At 38.0% G+C, this 23,232-nt stretch overlaps 1 protein-coding gene across 1 annotated transcript in view; it reads left to right on the top strand.

Annotated features, from left to right (window-relative positions):
* The first annotated feature begins 13,690 nt into the window (after positions 1 to 13,690).
* Positions 13,691 to 23,232, top strand: part of pex5la (peroxisomal biogenesis factor 5-like a) — a 57,536-nt gene continuing 47,994 nt past the window's right edge. Inside the window, exons 1-2 of the mRNA XM_062424093.1 lie at positions 13,691 to 13,711; positions 22,746 to 22,850. Coding sequence (XP_062280077.1) covers positions 13,691 to 13,711; positions 22,746 to 22,850 — 126 coding nt within the window. The remainder of the gene's footprint in view (positions 13,712 to 22,745; positions 22,851 to 23,232) is intronic.

Consider the following 23,232-nt stretch of genomic DNA (forward strand, 5'->3'; position numbering starts at 1 on the left):
AATGAGTGGGCCTGGATTGAATTGCAGGTATCCAAATGATAAAAGGCAATTTTCTGTTTTAAGTCAACTTATTAAAAGGTTGCCTTGTGAATAGGTCTCAGCTTTGAAGTTGCATAATATGGTCCTTTTTTTTGTTTTTTTGCTGCTGTCCACTTGTCAGATGTAATTCCCAGTGGTGTATTGTACTTAACAACGTCTTTGTCATGTAATTGAAAGGCAGCTGGACCTGTATCTCTTAAAGTAGCAGATGATTAAATCACATCACATCTTGATGGACCTTGATGGTAATGCACAAGGTGACAGAAAGCCATGTTTTGCAATCAAAGCACCCAGATGCAGACAGCAGCTCGGTATATGCAGCACTACCTTACAAAGCACAACGATAAACTCATCTTCAGAGAAAAATACGGCACAGCTGCCTGGATCTAGGACAGTAGGAGGCTCGAAGTGAGAGACGGGTCTGCAGCAAAAATGTAATGCCATTTTCCAGGCAGCCGCTAGTAATCAGGTTACTGTACGCTCCTGCTCAATGCACAGAGGGGATCCTCCTCCTTTTACTGCCATCCCTCATCATTAGCAGCAGCAGGCAAAGCTGCAAATAGTGACACAGCTATAGTGTTAGTAATGACTTGTGCTGGGTCTGCAAGAGGGTGCTCAGTGTCCTCTTTTTCCATAGTTTCTTTCTTAATGGGCAGGTAATGGGGAAAAAGGGAAGTGGCCACTGGAGCCTGGAGAGGGCTTTTGTTCTGCCAGGATACAAGGAGTTATCAAAGGAGAAGGCAGAGGGAGAGTTCAGCCTGAGGGTGAGTGTCATGGCCCAGCCGCCATTACCTGCCTTCATCCTTCAATCCTTCTCTCTCTCCCGACATTGTGGCCACCCCTATTAGCTCTCAAAGTCACCCTCAGATGTGTATGCATGATATGTGGAGGAAGGGGAGATAAGCCAGATTTTGTGATGGGTTTTTTGAGCTATTGAACAATGTGCTGATTACAAACAACCATTAGATTCATGTAGGCCTACGACAAGCTTGCAAAGGAAAAACGTTTTAATGAGGGTGTATCATGCACATTTCCAGGCCTATATTTATATTCTGGGCCTCTACTGGAATATCTTTGCATGATTTGCAGTTCAGTTCCCGATGAGCCCACATAATTAAATACGTTTTTTTAATGGACGTGTCTGCTAAGCTGCAAAATGTTCATTCTGAACATATTTGCAAAACACTGACAACATTTATTTGTTTTCCCTCCGAAACAATATCAACTTGTAGAAACCAAAGCATGATTAACAGTTTTACAGTTATGTTTGTGGGTGTTTAAAGCAGTTAACATTAAACCATAACTAAATGTTTTGTTTTTTTTTTAAACCTAACCACACACACGATTTAGGATGCAAACTCGGGTCTCCGATGTCACAGTCCCTTGTATGCTCATCATTCACAACAAGCCTACAACTAGTGTGTAGTACAACAACAAAACATTATCGTCACCGGAATAAACCACTAAAGAAAACCAGGCAGTGATTACTTTTCCAAAAACGCATATGGAAAAACAAATTAGTAGAAACATACCGCAATTTATAGATCTAAAATGTTCAACAGAACTAATCATTTCTATGTCTAAGATAAAATATGTAGATGAACAAAGTGGTAAAGTGTGGAAAGTCAAAAATGTATACCCCACGTTGTAGTTCAGTGATCTAAAATTGACAATAAGTCAGCATTGCTCCTGTTCTCTCCTACACTTTTCTCCCTCATAGGTTAATTATAGCCAGAGACATGCAGCAGCATTTCAGCAGCAGAGAAGACGAGGCACTCTTACAAGACTATAATGTCAGCTTCTTTTATTGGCCTCCAGCTGGCGGTTCTGCTGCTGTTGGAGAAATTACAACCAGTTCAGTGTTGACAGAACCCCTGCAGGTGGTGAAATGGACAGCTTTGGGTCAGGTAATGGGAGCTAGGGTCAAGCGCTCCATTTAAAATGGAAGAGGTCATTTTAAGAGACTGAGTTTGTTTGTTTTTAATTAGAAATGCGTCCTTCTGATTACACCCAAGCGAAGGGGCCTAATGTCAGGTTGATTCAATGTATTCTAAACTGTTAAGTCATTTCTGTCCATCGGGCTGCTCACTACCAAATCACATATATTAGTTTTTTCCCTTTGGTTTCTGATACATGACAGATGTGATCTTGGATCCAAATTCAAATCAAAAGGATGAGGACATTACAGAAAATGACAGACCTGGGATAAGGGTATTTTAATGTCAACCTGAATTAATTCCTTATTTGTCAGCTTTGAACATCAGTGTCCTATGTCCCAAATCTGACAGATGAGTTTCTTTCCATTGTGACTGAGGGAATCCAAATTGTCTCCTCAAGACAGAAAAAGAGAAATTTAACAACCTTTTAGGGAAATGGGGCTGTAAGATTTGCTGATCAAAGTTATAGATCAGCAGGAACAAACTGCAGAGGTGCATAGAGATTATGATCGACCTAGGTTCACATGTACAGTATGTATGTAAGTGCATTTATAATCAACACTCGACAAATCTTTCCTTGATAAAAACACTTCAGGTCGAAAATACAATACAAAGTCCCCTGAAATAATTAATACTTGTGTAAACTACTGCTTGACACCACATTAAAAAAACATGAAAACAACACACCTGCTCTGAGAGGTGTTCAGAGGTGTTGTGTAGTTTAAAATAAACGAGCCGACGCTGCATATCATTAGTCTTAGTTGACAGAGTGCACCTGGGAGCAAATTCACATGAGAAATAGCTGAATTGTTGGTATTGCACTAGTTTGTGACGGAAGGCTTAGGTGTTCATGACTGCTACTGTGTAGCTACTGTACAAAGAATGATTAAGGAAAGAACTGACTCACTATTATTTGTTTCACAACGGAATAGAGACAGCGCTTCACTTACTGTTGTGTCAAGCCTTGCTGCCAGGTCATTTGGGCTTCTGGAGAATGAACAATAAACCCAATGTAATAACACTGAGCTAATGCACCCAACAGTATAGAAGGCTTTCATTTAGTATTGATGTTATGCAGTGGAAAGAAAGAAATATGATTTTTATAAATTTATTTTTTGCTCTTTTGATCTGGTTTGTGGGGGTACTTTTGCTATTTTCCAGTGAAAACATACTTAGGATACTCAATACTGAAATTATGTTGCATTCCATGGTGGCAAATACTGTAAAATATGCAGCTTGTGGCACAAAACTTGCACCTCTTTTCTACTGCTTAAAACTGGCAGCAGAGTGGATTTTTTCTCCCTGTTCCCAATTAGCACATCTATCTCCAGTTGATTGTTAACCTTTTTCCTATTTGGGAGTTAAAGATTAGTGAAGGCTAAACCTCCTCTGCCAACAATTTGTTTTGTCTTACGCTGGATTCTTCATTTGGGGACAAGTCAATTACAATTTTACAGGCACTTCATTAACTTTAAATGTAATGTTTCCCATCACCCTCATTTTATTTCTGAACCTTATCATGGGTGTTACAAATTAGGCAGTCAGGGTGTTTTTGGCCTTGACCACAACAATGAACATATTCATGACCCAATGTGCACTGTATGAGGCTGCAGCATTAGTGGCATAGTAAGGTCAGGTTGAAGAGCATTAGACTGAAGTGTCCAGATGGCAGCTGGGAGCAAAGCAGAGGATAAATTAGCTTTGTTATATAAACCTGTACAGCTAGATGTCTGATGTTGCACAGCTGTTTGAGTCATGACAGCTAGAAGGGGAGGATTCCTCAAAGTAATCTGTGGTCAATGAAATTGTATACATTTCTCTTAAGATTACAGGAAATGTGATGTATTGTTGTTGCAAGAAGCTTGGAATTTGTTTCCTAGATAACGCTGGTCTTGTCTGGCATCTGGCTGAACAAAAATATTCCTCTCATTACATGCTCAACATTACAGCTCTAATGGCAAGTTGCCATTCTCTTAAGCCTCAATTAATGAACTTGTCAATCAAAAGAGGCAGCACTCCTTATTTGTCAACTGTCTCTAAAAAGTGTCATTTACTGCTTTTAAAATGTCAAAATCAAGTCCAACTGAAAACACATCTTTAATATATTGTTAATATATTATTAAAACAAAGAACAATGGTCTTTAGGGACATATCAAATATTATTCTATTTGTCCCAACCAGCTGGGAGGCTTGTTTGATTGACAGTAGCTGGTAGGCTACTGGTGATACACTGTAGCCTACTGACCTGAGAGAAAGTAAACAAACTGTTGTAGCTAGAAGTCATGGACAGACAGTGGTCGCTAGCAGGGATTTTGAAGAGCAATGACCCAAATCGCATCTGACTGGACCAAAGTCACATTTGCAGCAATGTTTACATGGTGTTTAATGTACTTCTGAACAGCTAATTAGCTACCTTGCCTGCTAACTGACATTAGAGGAGAAATTCTCCCTGGCGAATGTTTGTTTGGTTGCTGATTCATCAAGCTAAGGTGCAGAACAAAAGGTGTGTGATGTTTGTAAAGCAGATAAGAAGGAGATTTTAGAAAGCTAATGTGGGTTGTTGCTCAGAATCTGTAGCTCTTGTGTTGTGTAACAGGATGCTAGCAGGCTCTGGGTGACATCTGCTGAAATAAAGACATCAGCTACATAAACCAACCAACACAACTAACACCTAATTGAAATTCAAGATTTTAAAGAGGACCCATTAAGCTCTTCCTTATTTGTTACAATGTTGGATTCTGGATTAAAAGTGGCAAAAGTGGCAAATAATTAGGTAAACATACGTAGAAATGAAAAAAACACAAACGCATCAGCGTCAGACTGCTCCGAACATTCAGCTTCCAACGGGATTTTTTCTACTTTCAGCCCAAGCTGAAGCTGACTCATGACGGATTCCTTTATAGGGTCATCTGTTCACTGCTCCACTATTATTTTTTCCATTGTTCCACTATTTGGGGGTAATTCCGCCAATCCAAGACTTGAGTCAAACTGGCACGCTGTGAGTGTTTTTTCTGACTCATCTACAAATATCTTCATATTGTTTTAACCTGTTTTTAGTGCCATAATTCAGGGAGGAATATGTTTCTTCACAATGAAAGTCTCCCATTATTTAGTCATGTGAAAGCTTTCATTTGAAGCAGTAAAGCAGGAAATGTTGGGTTTGCATTGGCAGTAACAGTAAAGCAGGCCAATCAGAACGTAGTGCTATCATCGGACGGGGGCCTTAAAGAGACAGGAGCTACAACTGCCTGTTAACAAACAGAGGCTAAACTGAGGGGCTGCATAGAAGTCCTGTATAAACAGGGTTTTGTATTTTTTTCAACTGTAAATCATGAAAAACCACTCTAGTGTAACCCGAAAATAAAAATATAGAACTTGAAATGAGCATAATAGGATCCATTTAAGTGTTCTGTATCTCTAATGATTAACACGAAGTACAAGGTTGATTTGTTTGTTTGTTGACTATATGGTCAAGGCCACTCACATGAAAGCCTGTTCCCTGTCCTTTGAGGCTGTCATGACCATAAATAACCATCATTTCTGTGGGTTCTCACGAAAACAGGATATTCAGCGCTGAGAGATAGACTTTAAAGCTTTACAATTTAATCTCAGTCCTCTGTCAGCAGCCATGAGGAGACAGAATCAATCTGCTCCTGCTAAGACAAGTTGAAGTCAAAACAAAGCTTATTATTTGGTGCTGCGGTACCTCATAGTGGAGCTGTCTCCAGAGGGTACATTATAGCTTTAGGGGAAGAGAAAAAAGAAGTGCATGTTGAGAGAATGCTAAACACAGCATAGTTCAAGTGCAAGAGCATGTTAACACAGGCTTGTAAATATGAATAGCATGACACGTATGCAAGTGTTGCAATTAGTAAGATAAGAGCAAACAGAAATGCAACTCAAGCACGACGCCAAAGCCATATGGACTCTAGAAATGTGTCTAAAGATGTTGCTATTATTAAATACTAAAAGGAAGGATGATAACTTATACTAGAAATTGATTGCTTGCTCCTGAAGAGAATCAAAACGCACATTTGTTTGACAGTTTAATTGGTTGTAAATCCCATTATCTTCTTTATACATGCCCTGCATATACTGCACCTCCAACCAGACTGTTAAATCAGTGTATGTGCTCTATATTAGTGGCCCGAATAACACAATATTAAAAAATGGAATGTTAATATGCAGCTATAATGAGAAGTGGGAATGCATTTTCTACTACACAGCAGAGTGCTCAACCGAGCACGCTACAAACCTCAGCTAAATCCGCAAAATCCATGTGTATTTCTTGCCAAATCAAATTCTCGTTAATGAAATGTTCATCTGCCAAAAAACATCTCATGTGAGTAATCCTGCTGAGAGGAACCCAAAGCTGTCTGTAATGAAAACCACAGGCTGCTTTTAACACCGCTGTCAACACTTCCTGAGAAGTTTCTCTCACCAGTTCACAAGTGCTTTTATTTTAGCCTAGGGATACAGTGTCCAGTGTGCTTCCGTATTAATGAGTAAAGCATACATCCTCTGGTGTAGGATACCAGTTGCCCCAAAACTCAGGTCTTTGTGCAGCCTGAGTTGAAATTGACATGCTTTTTACATGCTCTTTGATCCAGTGTTAATGTTTTATGAAGGGCAGCCTGTGTTTCATGTTCATGTTTCAGCACAAGCCTGCAGTGTACACAGGGATTACGTTCACATCGCTCCCCTCCAGGTTGTATATGAGTATCATGTTGAGGTCCAGCAGGCAGCTAGTTTTTCAATGATGTGCACCGCTGTTTCACTCATGTCACTGAGAGGGAGTTTTGTTTTGCCTTGGATAAGAGATCCTTTTGCAACATCCTCCTGACCCTCTGACCTAACATCTTGGGCAGACCAAAGTTGATTGAGACTTTGAAAATGTAACCCCTAAAGGCTGTGGTACACTCAAATGCTCAAAGGCTGGCTATGGAAATATTGTATTGACAATCTAATTCTCATCTATGTTGGCCTAAAAGTATAAATTCTTCTGCTGATGAAGACTGCATGACATGTTTGAAATCTCCAGAAAAATAAGTGGGCCTTGTAGATTGTTTTGTCAACTGCTGTCAAAAAAGGTCAAGAATAAACTGTCAAGCTCAATGGATTATAATGACAAATAAGTTTATATCCAGTTTAAGGCTACAACTTTGGACTATTTTCAGTATCAGATGATCTGTTGGCTATTTTTCTCAAATCATTGATTGGTAGTTTGATCTATAAAATGATCAAAAATTATGATCACTGGCTCCCAACCCTTAATGTGTCCTCAAATGTTCACCCAAAGCTATTCAGCTTACTATAGAAGTCTAAATAAACCAGAACACATTTAAGAAACTTGAATCAGAAATTGGATATTTTTTCTTAAAAATGGACTCAATATTTGGCAATTAATTTCCTCTCAATCAGTTAATTGACTGATCATTGCTAATCAAATGTATCCATAAAATAATGTTCAAGGTCCATGTATCAATGCACCACATATCTGGAAATTATGAGTGCTGACATGTCAAGTAGTGTTAAATTAAATGGGCAGTTTTTGATGAACAACTCTACTGAGCAGTACAGTTGAAATATAAGTGCAGCACTGTCCACCCACTAATGGTGGTGGGAGAATCATTATGTTGATATTATTGTTTTTCTTTCTATTGTCCACATTCAAATTGTATTTAAAAACTAAAAGAATGATCAGTGCAACTTCATATGTCACACGTGAATTTGGATGCAAAGTATGGAGGTTTCATTATTAATACAATGATATTGATTTACTTATTGAACATCATTATGAATTTATTTTGTCTTCTCAGAACTGTTTATTTATGGTATTAATGGTTAAGTAACCTTGTTTATCTCTAGAAAAGAACTGTGCTGTGCTGTGTTTAATCCTACTAACAGTCACAGAAACCTAGTAGAGCATTCAGAGGAGCATCAAACCATGTGTGTGTGTGTGTGCGTCCGTGCATGTGTGTGTGCTTGGGTGTGTGTGTGTGTGTGTGTGTGTGTGTGTGTGTGTGTGTGTGTGTGTGTGTGTGTGTGTCACTTGCGACTCTGACTGACACCCCTTTTATAAAGCCACTGGATGCCAAGACACGATCCAGTAACAGTGAATATATGAATTATATTTGCCTGTTTGGTCTCCATTCAGAGCCTATAGCAAAGACTGGATTAAAATGCAGAATGCTATAATTGTTGATGTGGATAATAAATGAAAGGTGATTAATAATGAAAAGTGGAAAAGTGATTGATGGAGAGACTTTTGTAGATAAACAGTGGTGGCATTTGAAGTCTTTATTTTGTACTTGGACTAATGGAAGAGGGTCTTATGATCAGAGAGTGATCTTTTAAGCCTTATGTTCATTTGTCATTTTTAGTGCAGCGACTTGGCAATCAGTTGGACAGTTTTCAGGGTCAGAATATGACTGGAATCATTAATCTCTATTACAGCGCGTGCTGTTGAATATCTTGGCAGACTTAACATGAAATTCTATTTGAAGTGAAAAGGAAAAGACAAAGTGATAAAAAATCTGATAGTTGACTTGGGTTATTTATGAATGTGCTTCATTGTTAACTTGTATAATTCATTTTTGATTAACCTTATAAAGTCAAGTGTTTATTATTCTTCAGAAAAACAGAAAAATGGTATTAAACAAATAGAGTCCATTTTCTTATTGGTTGATATATTTACATGTTTATGGGTTCTAAGAAATGCAGGACAACAGATTTGAACTAAATTGGGTCTAATATTAAACCAGACAACAAATTAACAAAAACTGTTTTATAATTTCCTGTCATGATGATCTTATTGTTCTGACATCAATAAATTGATATTTGTCTAAAACATGAACTAACAATCATCAGATGTACTATTAAGATTCCTGCAAACTATCCCAAAACAACCATTTTACTGTACAACAATGTATTTGTTATATCTGACGACCATGTTATTGCGTCTTATAATCTCTTGTTGCCCTTTTTAAAAAATAAATCCACTGATGCCTATTTCATATTCTTTCTAATAGCTGCATGAATAATTACGAGTGAAGTGGGTGTGATCAGATTCGAAATTGTTGATGGAAGAGGTTCAGGTGATTTTGTGCACTCCAGTCGTGATGAACTGCACACCACACCGCACTGCTCCGTGTGGTGTCAGTCCTACTCTGAAAAACGTACATTTATATGAACAAAATCTGTTTTTTAAAAAGGTCAGAATTGAACATTGAGCTGCTGTACAAAAGACACTTTGCTACTTTACTATGCAAATCAGCCGACAGTGTTTCTTTAGTTGTTCTCTTGATATATCATTAATTAAAGTATGAAGAAAACAATTATTTATCTTTTGTAAGAAAAAAAAAGCGTAATTCAAAAGACTCATTCAAGTAGGTTGAATATTTACTAATCATTAAAAGTATGAGAGAATGTGTAGGGTTGGGTACCTTTCACATTTGCCAAAGCTGTTGGTATTGGTACTCAGCAGTACTTCATTTCGGTACTTTACTTTAAATCTGTAATGCCTCAACCCAAAAAGTCCCTAAATTCTTACTTTAAATGTTTTTGTATCTTTATTTTGCACATTTTAAAAATCAATATAAAAGTATGAAAATATAAACATATAAAAATAGACCATAATTATCAAACACAAGTATACACAGTAAAATGTGTAGTGAAATGTTAGTGGTAACTGTCCAGCAAAGATAAAGATAAATTTAACACACACACAAAATTAAACAAAAGAATGAAGATATAAATATAAATATAAAGGGTGCAATTATTAGAAAGAAAATGTGAGAAAAATATATACATTGTAAATATGATATATATATATATATATGTATATATCATAATCAATCATTTTTAAAAACATATTTATTCATATGTATTTCTGTTGTTAGCACTGTTTTCCCACAATGCATCTGTGTAGCTGTAGCGCTATTATGGCTACACATGGTGACACCATGACTGAGTTTAGAAGGTGTAATGATGTTCATGATATTTCTCGGTAACCACCATAGTCTGTTGCACCCATGAGCATGAAATAAAAACCTTTCAAACAGGGACACAACAACCCGTTCTGACATGTACCAGTAACCCTTGTGTTCGCTCAAGAACAATGAGTCTGAATGTACCGAAATTTGGCAAATCAACCCTAGTATCTACCTCCAAATTGTGTCTGACCTCCAAAGAGACACACTGAAAACTGAAGTGTGCTGCTGTCTTCATGCCCTACAGCCTTACACATAGTTACATATCATCTACTGTAATATGTTCCCTCACATAACATCTTCGTCACATGGTCATGTGATTCTAAAAAAACAACTTTAAGTGCATTTGGAGACTAACGTGTCAAAACTAATGATGTGTAAAATGAACATCGTCATGTCCATGCTGTATTGACGTAAAGGGATGAAGAGCGTTGACAATTCTCCCATTTCTCACTATAACTTTTAACATTTCTGGAGGGCAACATGAAAGTATACATTGCAAGAAGTCTATTTAATTGTTCTTTATTAATTTGGCCAGTCTACCTAAAAAGTACGTCTTTGGACTTTCAGGTTAGTGAACTAGAAACCTGCCTATGATAGACCACAGCTCTATCTTAGGTGTACCTGCCTCCCTCGATATGCATGCTGGGCTCCAGTGTCCCTAATTATCACTTCAGATAAGTGGATATGAGACATAGATGGATTGAGATGTATTTATTAGTAATTGTTATTGTAAATCTTTTAATGAGGAAGGTCAGCTGTTGACCATAGACCTTTTCCAAGTTTGTGAGTATGAAAACAGTCCAGCAGCGGCCGTTTGTGTGCGAGTGATGCTGCTCGTACTGCCAATCACAGCACTGGCACCTCAGCTAGCGACCAGAAGCTCAGCAAAGTGATTCTTAATAGTGTGAACTGAGAGGTAGCTTCGTGGGTGTTTGGGCCATAATAGTCTGGCACACACTAGGCAGCTTGATGCCTTTGCACTGATTTCTATTTAAGCCCTATTTGTTCAGCTGTCCCAGGGAGCGGCAGCCTGTACACCCTCGGGGAGAGTTTTTCGCCATCTATCCCCATTATAAGGCATTACGGTCCTCCGCCTTTCCCAGAGTGTCACTTCATTTTCATGAAAGCTCTGCCATGGCACATCCCACCCATAATGAAATACATTTGGTTGTGCTGAGCTGAAATTAGGTTTACAGGAAATCAGTGGAATGATCATTTCCCTGTATGTAAATCTAATAGTGGATGGTCCGGGCTTGTGTGTTTGATGAAACTGGAGTTAATTAGGGCTTGGCTAATAAACTGGGGGCTGTGTATGAAGATAAACATTGTTCTATCACCCACAAGTTATAAAAGTTGTTTGTTTGAGATAACATTTTAGCATATATTCAGCACAGTGTACATCTTTCTAGCATTCACACCCTTTTCACTAAAATATTCTCCACTGTTTGTTTTGGACAGGTTCACACATTTTTAAGTCTGCCTTAAAACAACAATAAGGTGTCCAAATGAACGATAACATAAGTTTCACTCTATTTAATCATTCATTACCGTAATACTGGATATTAAAACATCCCCTTCAAGTGAGCTTTCAATGAAAGTGATGGAGACCAAAAGTCCACAGTGTGTCCACACACTCATTTGTTAAAAAAGATGCATTTAACATTTTATCTGAAGCTTATATGAAACTTCAGCAGTCTGACTTTGTCATATAAAGTGGATATGTGCCACAATGCCACAGCTGTGGTGGAAGTATGGTAACAATAAGAGACTTTGGCACTAAAAAGACTAATGTTGAAAGATATTGGCTTGATTCTACTGACTTGGACAGCTGAAGCTTCAAATTTGCTTCAGATCAAATTTGAAATACACTTTGAACAGAAGGAGGACTGTGGAGTTCAGCTCCCATCACTTACATTGTAAGTGCATTACAATGTGCATAATGATCTTCTAATGAATAGTATGAACAGGAAGAATGATTATAGCTAGAAAAAAACATTTCAATGTTTATTTGGGCACCTGACTGTTGTTTTAGGAAAGACTTCAGAAGATTTTGACGCTGTCCTTTAAACGGCTGAATGGAATAACATAAAGTAAACAAAATACACATAAAGCATCTAGAACCACACATGCATCTTTTCAATCCAATGAATCAATACTAAATGTACAGTACTTATATCAGATCATTAGAAGTAGCTTATCTGAACCTTTCCACCGATATATGTTGCTTCTATATCAATGAGAGTGCTGTTAAGGTGCTGAAATTATTCAAACTCTTCCACTTTATGAAAGAAACAATTTTATAGTTTTGTTTAAAACTTCCGCCACAATTATCAACCTAAAACATTTATTCAGGATAAAAAACTAATTCTAACTAAGTCTGAGTTAATGGTACAGAAACAAGGGGATACAAATATTTGTTTTAATCAAATACTATCCAGGGGCCATGAGGCCAATCAGAACATGCTCATTACCTCCTCATGATTGGCTCACCCATATAGGTTGTTTCATGGAATTACAAAGATAACCTGTGTGTCACCTGACTAGTTAAAGCAACCTCTGAGAAACATTAGGCTTGGGTCTGATTCATGGCAGATGTCTGACATGCCCTCCAGCAGTTAAATGCTGCAGGTGCAGAAATATAGCCACAGGGTGGCTTTCAGCAAATCGCCTGAAACCTTTTTTGTTGACTGGGGGATTTAAAGCATCACCAAAGCTTTAATCCATATAGACTTGTCTGTTACAGTGGCATGAGAGACATTCCTCAAAGGCAAACATATCTAAACAGTTAAGTACTGCTGTCCGACCAATCTGTGCAAATTGAATAAGATTCACTTCAAATTGACAAACCAAGTGGTGATTTGGGAACTTCTGGTCAAATACTTTGTATGTTATTTGGTTTTATTCCAGCATGTATTTATTTGAAACAAATTATCATTCTTATTCTGCAATCTCACTGAGTCTGTCATGAGGCAAATGATTTAACATTTTAGCTCTAACCTGTGTAAATTAACCTGCTTCAGTTGCTTGATTGTTTCTAGAAAACAATACTGATGAAAATGATTCCCTAACTCTGAGTGCTTCTCGCACTGTAAACATTTTTCTTACAGTGTGGCAATATATGCACACAACTTTTCTGCAGCCTCAAAAATCTGTGATTAATTCAGTGGCCTGAATTGTACTTTTGTTATGGAGGAAATAAGGTAACCACGGAATCATAGAAACTGATTAGAGATGCCATGCTGTGTTTCAGGCTTATAATTATGTTCACATTAGAATAATTGCAATTAAATAAGATCATTTTGCCATGAGCACAAAGGAAAATTGCTTCACAAACCAAAGGCTTGCACAATCATGAATGTGCCTTTAAACCATTTGAGGCTTGGAGAGTTAGATTACATCTTGGGCTCAGACAAGTTTATTAAGTTGGCGATGACTTGATGTCACATTTTTCAAGTCTTTATAAACCACTCTGGGAACATGAGTGGGTAGTAAATATATCCTCAGGAGACAAGACTTGCTGTAGAGGGCAGTTATTTGTACTGCAACGTAAATTTCTCCCAGCAGCAGGCTGTAACTATGGACATGATTGGTGTTAGCCATCATCAAGAAAGAAATCTCTTGTCTTTGTCCTGACCCTGCTGCAAAACACAATCACAGTACAGGCCAGCAGTTTGGACAGTGATGTATGAGCAGCTCCATGCACAGTAAATTCCTTAAATTATGCTTCAAGACCACATCAGGGTGCAGTTTTCAGTGACATATTATGTGTGCTGCCGTTCATTATAAGAAGCAATCCCTGTAAAGCTGATTAAAGCCAATAAACAGTGGCAGGAAATGTCACACTGATAGAAAAAAACTCCTCACAAGCAGCTTCAGTTGAAATGGCAGTAATAAAATTGAAGACCCACAGTAGTATTTATAGGTATTAGCCCTAGCTTATCCCGAGTATTAGCACTATTGGAAGTCAGTTATTGGCTTTAATGTCTAGAGTGTTCAGGATCCTATAACACACTGAACCTCAAACCAGGGTGAAAAGCCCACAGTGTGTGTGTGTGTGTGTGTGTGTGTGTGTGTGTGTGTGTGTGTGTTTGTGTGTGTGTGTGTGTGCGTGTGTGCGTGTGTGATCCTACAGTTTGTGCATAAATATGTCTGACTCTGCATAATTCTCTCTTTCATTCAAAGTTTCATGTTTCATTGTGAACGTATGTGTGTGTGTGTGTGTGTGTGTGTGTGTGTGCGTGCGTGCGTGCATGCGTGCGTGCGTGCGTGCGTGCGTGCGTGCGTGCGTGCGTGCGTGCGTGCGTGTGTGTGTGTGTATGTAGAGGCTAACACTATGACCTTTACTTTGTGCCAGCAAAGCCAGTAGGAACACTAATGTGATGTCTGGTCATTTTTGTGGCTCCATCACAACCCTTCTAGCCACAAGATGGCTGGAGTGGCACAGCTGAGGTTGTTGTTGTGGAGACCTAGGTGGTGGTTTTGGTACTTATTTTAAAACAAAATTGTTCTAAACAAATTCAATTTGCACAGATTTATATTGAATTCATCTTTCTAGTAATTAACTAACTAATAATAACTAATAATTATTTTCATTATTGATTAATTTGTTGATTATATTTTCAATATACTGATTAGTTGTTTGCTCTATGAAATGTCAGAAACTGGTGGAAAATGTCTATCACTGTTTCTCAGAGCCCAAAGTGATGTCCTCAAATGTCTAGTTTTGTCCACAATGGTAACCTAGAGATATAAAGTTTACTATCACAGAAGGGTTTCGAAAACCAGAAAATATTCACATTTAAGAATCTTGAGAAAATGAACAGCAAAGACTCGCACACAGAAAACAAAAACAAAGAATTCAGACTGGGGTCTGGATTTTGAACTTTTCTATTATTTACATTGCAGAGCTGTACCGACATCCTGCAGACTTGTTCTCTGTGTCTGAGTCCTTCTTTGCTGCACTTCAAGTGAAAAAAATAAATAAAAAATTACAACAAGACTCCATCTAAGCACTTTAATCACTGCAAAATCATAGCCATGATCAGAAATGTGTAGATGCAAGCCAAAATTATGAGTAAGCTACATAAATTGCAGACACAGTACATCCTCCATGTAATGAATGTCACTTCTAACTATATAAATTAGGGTCTTAGGCACATGATAGTAAGCATCTAAAAAGTATTAGAAATTAGTTTCAATCCATATTGTCATTTAAGATTTTGTAAACTTTCCTGGTATTGGGTTTGAATTGGGTGGGGTTATGCTTGGATATTTATTATGAAAATTATGTAATTAATTTCACAAACAAATCATTTCACGTTCATCTTCCCTACTAGCTGACTGCATGGCTCACAAAACTCAGCTGAAACTGTCAAACTAGGAAGTGCTGTTCAAATACGAATCAGGATTCTGTCACTGCATTGCTTATTTCTCGCTTCAAATGTTTTCAGAAACATATTTTAGATTACTGTTTAGATGTAATATAAGAAAGTTTGTGACCTTGCTGCCATGTTGAAAGCAGACAAGTCAAAACCAAGCCCGGCCAACTTGCCCAAGTACCTGCTACTACCCAGGAAGATGTCATCAAAACGTGATATGCCACACCTACACAGGTTTGAAAAATGGTCTAAACAGCAAAATAAACTTTTGAACTAGGTTTTCTAATAGTTATGAACATTTATTTTCACTTAAATGTTTGTGCATGCTTAATATAACACTAAACTTTAATATCATGCATTTTTACTATTCCAAACTACATTTCTAGAGTCTTTAATAACTTCCACAGCCAAGAGTGTAACCTCAGAGCAGCACTGACAGCTGATTGCTGACTTAGAGGCTTGTTTTAATCTCTGCTTAGAAGCCTGAACTTTAGCCCCTGTTGAGGATCTCCTTTATCATGATTTATTTACTGAAACTCTCTGAATCCCAGTCAGAAAGCTGCAGTGCTCTGCTCATTACTTGTCACTGTACATCATCTCACTGCAGCCAGCAGTGCACCGGATATTTTCCTCTCAAGTGTTCACAGAGTGTGTGTGTGCTCTTCAATGGCTGTGATCAATTTTCCATCTGCAGAGAGGGATCCCAGCAATTGTTTGTAGCCTCTCTGAATCCAAGAGAGAATAATTCGAGAGGTGTGAGGCTAGAGGTCTGCCAAGAGCACAGGGGAAGCATTAAAACCCACACTGCATTATCACAGCCAGCTGATACTGTAGCATGTAGCAAACGCTTTGTTTTTTCTGTCTGCACCAGTGTTTTGTATGGTGGATATGTCCTACCCTCTGCCTCTGTAACAGATCTTCTAGGGAAGTCTCATCTTCTGTTATATAATGCAGGATTTAAATGTCACTAGTTTAACACCACAAAACGGCTCAACAGAGAAGTGCCCTGATTTTGAGCAGTAGGTATTCCCTCATGATAACTGAACTCTGAAGAATGAGCCAGAGTACAGCCCTTTTATCAAAAAAGTGCTTTATATTCACCCAAAAAAAGACAAAACAGGATGGTCAGGATCATTTTTTACTATTGAGGCTTTCTGACAGCTGCTAGAAGAGGAAAATATAATGATTTTTTTTTTTTTAAATCACATCTCTTCTGCAACCATTTACAATATTTAATCTCTTAAGAGGTTTAGTAACAAACTTCATTTCCCCATGTGGAAGCAATGACACATTAAATTCAGTATAGATTATTTCATTACTGTCCTATCGCAGGTCTACATTAAAAATGTAATTTTACTCATCATTAGTCAGAGCCACCATACCTCTAATTTTTGGGATGCATTACCCTGTAATGTACAGGAGTTTAAACACAAATGATACACTTGTTAGACTTTCTTAATACTGTAGGCTATTGCCAGAAGTTTTCTCAGCCTGTCATTCAATTTAAAGATACAGATACTGAAATTAAAAATATGCCAAGGACAGAGGCGATTACTAGTGTGAGCCTGATGTGATATAGGCTTAAAGGAGATATCTCATGCTTTTGGGGATTTTCTGTCATTTATGTACTGTTTTAATGTCGATATCTACGTTAAACACATAACATAAGGAAGCGAAATCCAGCTTAAAAGGCCTGTTCGAGACAGAGGCTGAAATGATGAGTATAAAGGACGTGTATGAGATAAATGAGGAGTTTTAAACTGTAAATCATAGCAAGGATAGCAAAGATATTCCAATACAGACTTTCATCTATTAATCTAAAGCATTGGATGTCCTGCATCCCATGTAATGACTGCTTGATGGGGCAGAGCAGAGCTGAGACCCAGGTCAGATCCTGTTAGACTCTGTGGTAAATCTGTGGGACTGTGCAAAACCCACTAGCTTCTGTAGAGTTTACAGGAAAAATGTTGTTGGTCATGTATTGGGAGTCATCAATGACAGGCCTTGACTGCGCTAAATTAATCTGTACATGTGTCAAAAGCAGGAAAATACACTACTGCTGAACAGCTTCCAGTTCTCTCTCAGCATATTTTCCAAACATCCTTTCAACATGTTTAAAAGGACAAAAAAAACCTTACACAACCCAGGATTTCCCAGCATTACCTTGGTAGCTGAAGGATTTATCATTGTTATTTCTTACTGTATATCTTAAAAGACACAGAAAGCAGAATGCAGCAGATGAGTCAGATAAAACCTGTGCTGGATTCTTCAAGCAACCACAAGTTTTCTCAAGTTATTGCTTCAAGCATGATAATACCAACTTTTCACTCTCACTCTTTTGTTTTTACAGATATTTAAAGACCATTTTCAAGTAATGATGTTTTTTTTTCTGAAATCAGGGTTTTCCATACATTCATTTATTTATAGCGGCCCACCACAATGAACTTTGCCCGCCACAAATTGATTTACTATTTTTGGAGCTGTACACGCCACTCTTGCACTCTCTCTCTCTCTCTCTCTCTCTCTCTCTCTCTCTCTCTCTCTCTCTCTCTCTCTCTCTCTCTCTCTCTCTCTCTCTCTCTCTCTCTCTCTCTCTCTCTCTCTCTCTCTCTCTCTCTCTCTCTCTCTCTCTCTGTGACACACACACACCTGCACCTTGGTTCATTCTCCCCCTGCTGCACACACACAGTCTCCTCTGAGCTTCCTCCTTTTAAAAACGTAAACACTTAAAGATTGATTGTGCATCTCCATCACTTATAAGGCCAACCATAGACTTTAAAAGTCTTCACATTATATTCATGTGCACCTTGTAAACTCAGAAATCTACACTCAGATGACCACAACGGTTTAGCCCATTTGTTTCTACATAGGCAGATTTGTTAAAAACATTTCTATAAGACTCCTGTCCCACTAGCTATATCACCAAAAATAGAAATTGATTCCGAGGGAAACACTGGAATAGATTGCAACTTATTGCATTTTCAGACCTAGAAAATTAACAGACTGTTTCCACGACTACTGAATCTTCTTGATTTGATTTTGAATAAAGTTTTCCCATTTCTTCCCATGAGGATGAGAATTTCCAGTAAATGTATTAAAGTATAGCTGTCCAAGTTAACAAGATTCACATTAATGCATATTCATTTTAATACCAATCTTTTTTCTTTTTTTTGACGGCATTAACACAGGTTCTCTTATAATTACCCTTCACCTTACTTGTAGTTTAGTTCTCTACCATTAAGTTAGATGTCAACTAGGATACAGAAAAGACTAATTTTGAGCAACTTCAGCTTCAAAGAACAGTCAGATGGTCTGTCGAAAAGACAAAACGTATCTGTAGTTACTGTCGATGTGAACTGAGTTACAATTGGAGCACATCCAGTCTTAAATTCCATTTGCAAGCGAAGCACAGCTAATGCTAATGCAGGCAGTTATGAACCAAGCCTACAAGCAGCAAACTTTCAACAACAATAGTTAAATTGATGACTAAAGCTTGCAGGCCAGTAAACATTGTGGAGGACGAGGGTCTGCGTGAAATAAATTGGATCTCATCCAATGACTGCACTTATGAAATGCCATCGAGAGCCACCAGCATATTGGAGATACACAAAACGTATTTGATGACCAAAGAGGCAAAGTAATTTTCTTTCTAAATGTCCCCTTCCACTGTTTCCTGCCCACTTGATGTATTTGCTTAATTTTGTATTATCCTGTTTTCCTCCCAAAGCACAAGGGAGTGTTTTGTGAGCCTTTATTTTTCCCATATGAGATTGGACTGTGTGATTTGCTTTAGAAGTGAGGGATCCAGGAAGTGATCTTTAGTCCTGAAGTAATGGAACATTTTGTTGGGCATATGCCATTTGTTGCCTGTTGGATGTGAGTGTGCCATAAGTTATGATTTGAGCATACTTTTAAAAAGCTAAATGCTGTACCCATGAGAATCTCTGATAATGCATATTTGTATAAATGAGCATATTTTGGCAACTCCCCTGTTGTTTAGTATTAAGACTTGAAAAAAGGAAAAATGTCCCTTTTTGATAATTTGCGATAATCTACGGACAGTCATGTTATCAATAGTGATTAAATATTTAAATCAATCAACAGCCCTAGTTTAGAGTGATAAACACAAAGTGGAGGCTGAGAGATTGCAAATGGATTTTCTGAGCCTTGAGATAAACAGCAAAATTTTTGTCCTCTAAGACCAACCAGCCCCTATTGATTTGATTTAACTGTTTGCATAATGCTGCAGTCAATCTCATCTGCTGTGGATAATTTGTTGTTTTGATTTTATCTTCCAGAGCAACCCCTCAGTGTCCGACTCTGTAGTCAGCTGCTGCTGTAACAGGGAAGTTAACAGTTTAATCAAAATGTTCTTTTATTCAGCTCAGGCACTGAAATATGATTTTTTTTTTTTTTTACTACAGAAGTAAAGAAAGTCCAAAAATAAATTAATTCATATTTATATTTATGTATTGTAAATTGCTGATTATATTGTTGAGTATTTTCCCTGCATAAAAGCCTCCATTCTCATTATTTTTAGCATGCAAGTCCATGCACATAATTTTCTTATTGTCCAGGCTGTAAACAGTTGCATTTGTCTCAAAACAGGGTTGTGAAAAAAAAACAAAGACAGTTACCCAATAGCTGGAAAAATAAGCGCCAGTTTAGCACAAGTTGACACAAAACAATACAGCAGGACAGCCAAGACTGTAAGCCAATACAAACTGACTGCATGCCTGGTGGAAGAGATCCTCGACATTGTTGGCTCTCACAATACTTGCACATACGGCTCATTCAGTGCTCATATGCCATTCAGGAAAAAAACAACTAAAAACAAATGTTCAGAGTTTCGAGATTTTCTGAGACATCTTTGGCCGTGTGAGTGCCACTGTGCTACTAGCAGTGTCTTAGCAAGGGATGTTATTCATTTATACTGAGTTAGACTAAGCTGGCGAGTGGGCGCAGGTGGCTTTTGGGACTTTATTAGGAGCATTAGGCTTTCCCTGAAGGCCAGGCGCATCCATTTTGTGACATGATCAGTTAAGGAAATCATTGGAGGAAATGCCTAATTCATTGGCAAATGTGAAAACCTTTAATGAGATCCAGCTGAAAAGCTTCCAAGCTCACTTCATGTTCTGTCTGCACAGGCAGCTTCAACGAGTCTACAAAATGTAGAAACAGAGTATATCTTTCTCTGGTCAGCAAATGTAATTGCATGAGGATAAGCTCTGTTCTGAGATGAAATGTGCCGTCTCCTGTGACATGGGTAATTTCACGACATCTGTGTGTCTTAAAATGATTAATAGCGCACAATGCTGTCCATCTTGCTGCCGTGGGCAAACATGTGAAGTGAATGAATGTCTGAGGGAAAGCTTATGATTTCTGCAGTCTATCCTCTGCCACAAAGTCGAGGTGGAGAAGATGACAATAAGCAGGCAAAATCAATTTGACCTCTTATGTAATCAATTTTGACTGTTATGCAATGTGGCCTTAGCAATTATCAGACAAGCTCCACACAGCTTTTCTTCCTATAAGGGGCTGTGGGTGGTGGATAATGGGACAGTGTGTGTGTGTGTGTGTGTGTGTGTGTGTGTGTGTGTGTGTGTGTGTGTGTGTGTGTGTGTGTGTGTGTGTGTGTGTGTGTGTGTGTGTGTGTGTGTGGTTGGAGGGCAAGTTTTGGTATCGTAAAGGTCACAATAAATAGAATAAATATAAGCGTATACTGTGATCATATCACTACAGCTGACTAAAACCTTGTAACTGTTTAGGCAAATGTCAATGCACCGACCACTAGCATTAGCTTCACTAAAGCTTATTTTATTTTATTCATTACTCGGGAGCAGCAGTTTGTAAAAGGGTGATAATTTGGATAAAACAAAACTTCCTTTATGACTGTAATAAAGAGACACACATCAACTGTAATGTTGATGTCTAATATTGATCAAATTTATTTTACAAGGAAGTAATATTAAAGTATATTATATACATACATGTTGGAACAGCTGTTACTATGTGTTACATACATGCATTAGTACTCAAAATGTGACAACCAAATATTTTAATCAGAATTTCTTTTCTTAAGTGTGTAACAATATGATTCAATAAAATTCACAGAACTTTATGTTAAAGCTCCTCTTGGCAAGATTTTTTGTCACAAATATACTTGGCCAACAGCCCAAGGTGTAACTGTGTACCAAAAGTGTTTATTCATCATTAACTTATCAAAAAATAAATTAAAGTGTCAGGTACAGGTTATTCACTGGTAGATGATGTTTTATGTCTACAAGAAGTGATGATTACATATACAAATTACATTGTGAGCTTCACTCAGAGAAATACGGACTCAACAAATTACACAAATTAGTAGGGATGTAACAGTTCAGAAAGCAAGACCAAAACCTAAAGATTGTGGTCCTATCTTTCGTGTTACACCACCCCCAATTCAGGCTCCAGTCCCTGTCCAGGCACTGCCTGTTGAACTCTCACTACCTTACTAATGTAACAAAATGAAATGACTCATCTCACTTATCAAAATTTGATCCATTCGGTCTGATAAGATCAGGAAATTCTAGAAGAGCCACATGATTGAATAATTTTATCCCCATTGAGAAGAGGGCTAAACGGAAGTTAGTCGGCTCAGCCAGCAAAAGTCTCTGCTGCGGATTACTATAATTACCAGTAATACAGTAAGAAAGAGGCCTTGTACTAAAATATGAGCAAATATACATATCAAACACAGGGATATAATAAAAGGCTTCTCTCCAATATATACCTGTTTCCAATAAAGGGCTGGTACCCTCTGTATCCTCTGAGGTAACTAAAGGCCCCGGCCACTGTTAGAGGGAATTTTGATACTTTGCTAATATGTAGGCTGGTATTGAGGTAGTGTTGTTTTATTTATGTATGTATTTATTTTTGTTTTTTTAGTTAATATGTAGAATGGTCCACAGCTAAATGTATTAATCTATTTTCTTATTGTTGTTGTAGGTTGTTTCCTATCATTTATAGAAGATTTACATTCACCACCAACAGACCTGCGTTTCTCAGCTGCCCAATAGACATGCACCTTCACCTGTTATATACATAATTCTTATCTTATATAAATTATAGTGTACGATGATCTCTGTGTGATATTCTGTCATCATAGTGTGGATAAGTACTGTTGTGGATGACCATGCTCATCACTGTCTACAGTCAACCCTCTACATTGTGCAGTGACCCTCTTTTCATTGCCATAGTCTTGTGGATGTCGATGTTTTGTTATTGTAGACAGCCACACATAGTATTTCCATCTTCATAAAGGTAAAGTCTTTTCTGTAAGATGCCCTGGACAGGGGCAAAAGCACTGAGTTGTCCAACTGTCCTGACACAAGTCATTGTTGATTTCACTGTTGTAGGGGAAAGACTCTAGGGCTGCAGATAAGACTGTTGCCATGGTCCTGAAGGAGATACCAAGTAAGGCGTCATCAGAAGGGAAGCCCCTCCTCACAGTGACTACCAAGGTGGGCAGAACCATTTCAGAAACCCCCCTCTCGCCCTCCCTCCCCTGACTCCAAGTGGAACATCCTCCTGTGTTGGTTATACTGAAATAATAGCAAAGCTTTGAGTGTAACTGACCTCCACTGTCTACTAACTCCTTACTATAAGACTATTGTATCTAACAAAGAGGCAACACTGACTTCATTTCCAGCTGCTATATGGGGTATAAAACCCTTCAACTGCATTTACATAAACAGTGAAAAATGATCTATAGAAGCATTACACACATCAGGCAGCATCTTGTCTTTTGCCTAGTAAATTATGAGACTGAAACTGCTGCAATTATCCATGTGGGGGGGGGGGGGGGGATAAACAAATTTACTCTCCAATCCCTAATCAAGTCAG

Source organism: Scomber scombrus, chromosome 8 (assembly GCF_963691925.1).
Source record: "Scomber scombrus chromosome 8, fScoSco1.1, whole genome shotgun sequence".
Lineage (NCBI taxonomy): Eukaryota > Metazoa > Chordata > Actinopteri > Scombriformes > Scombridae > Scomber > Scomber scombrus.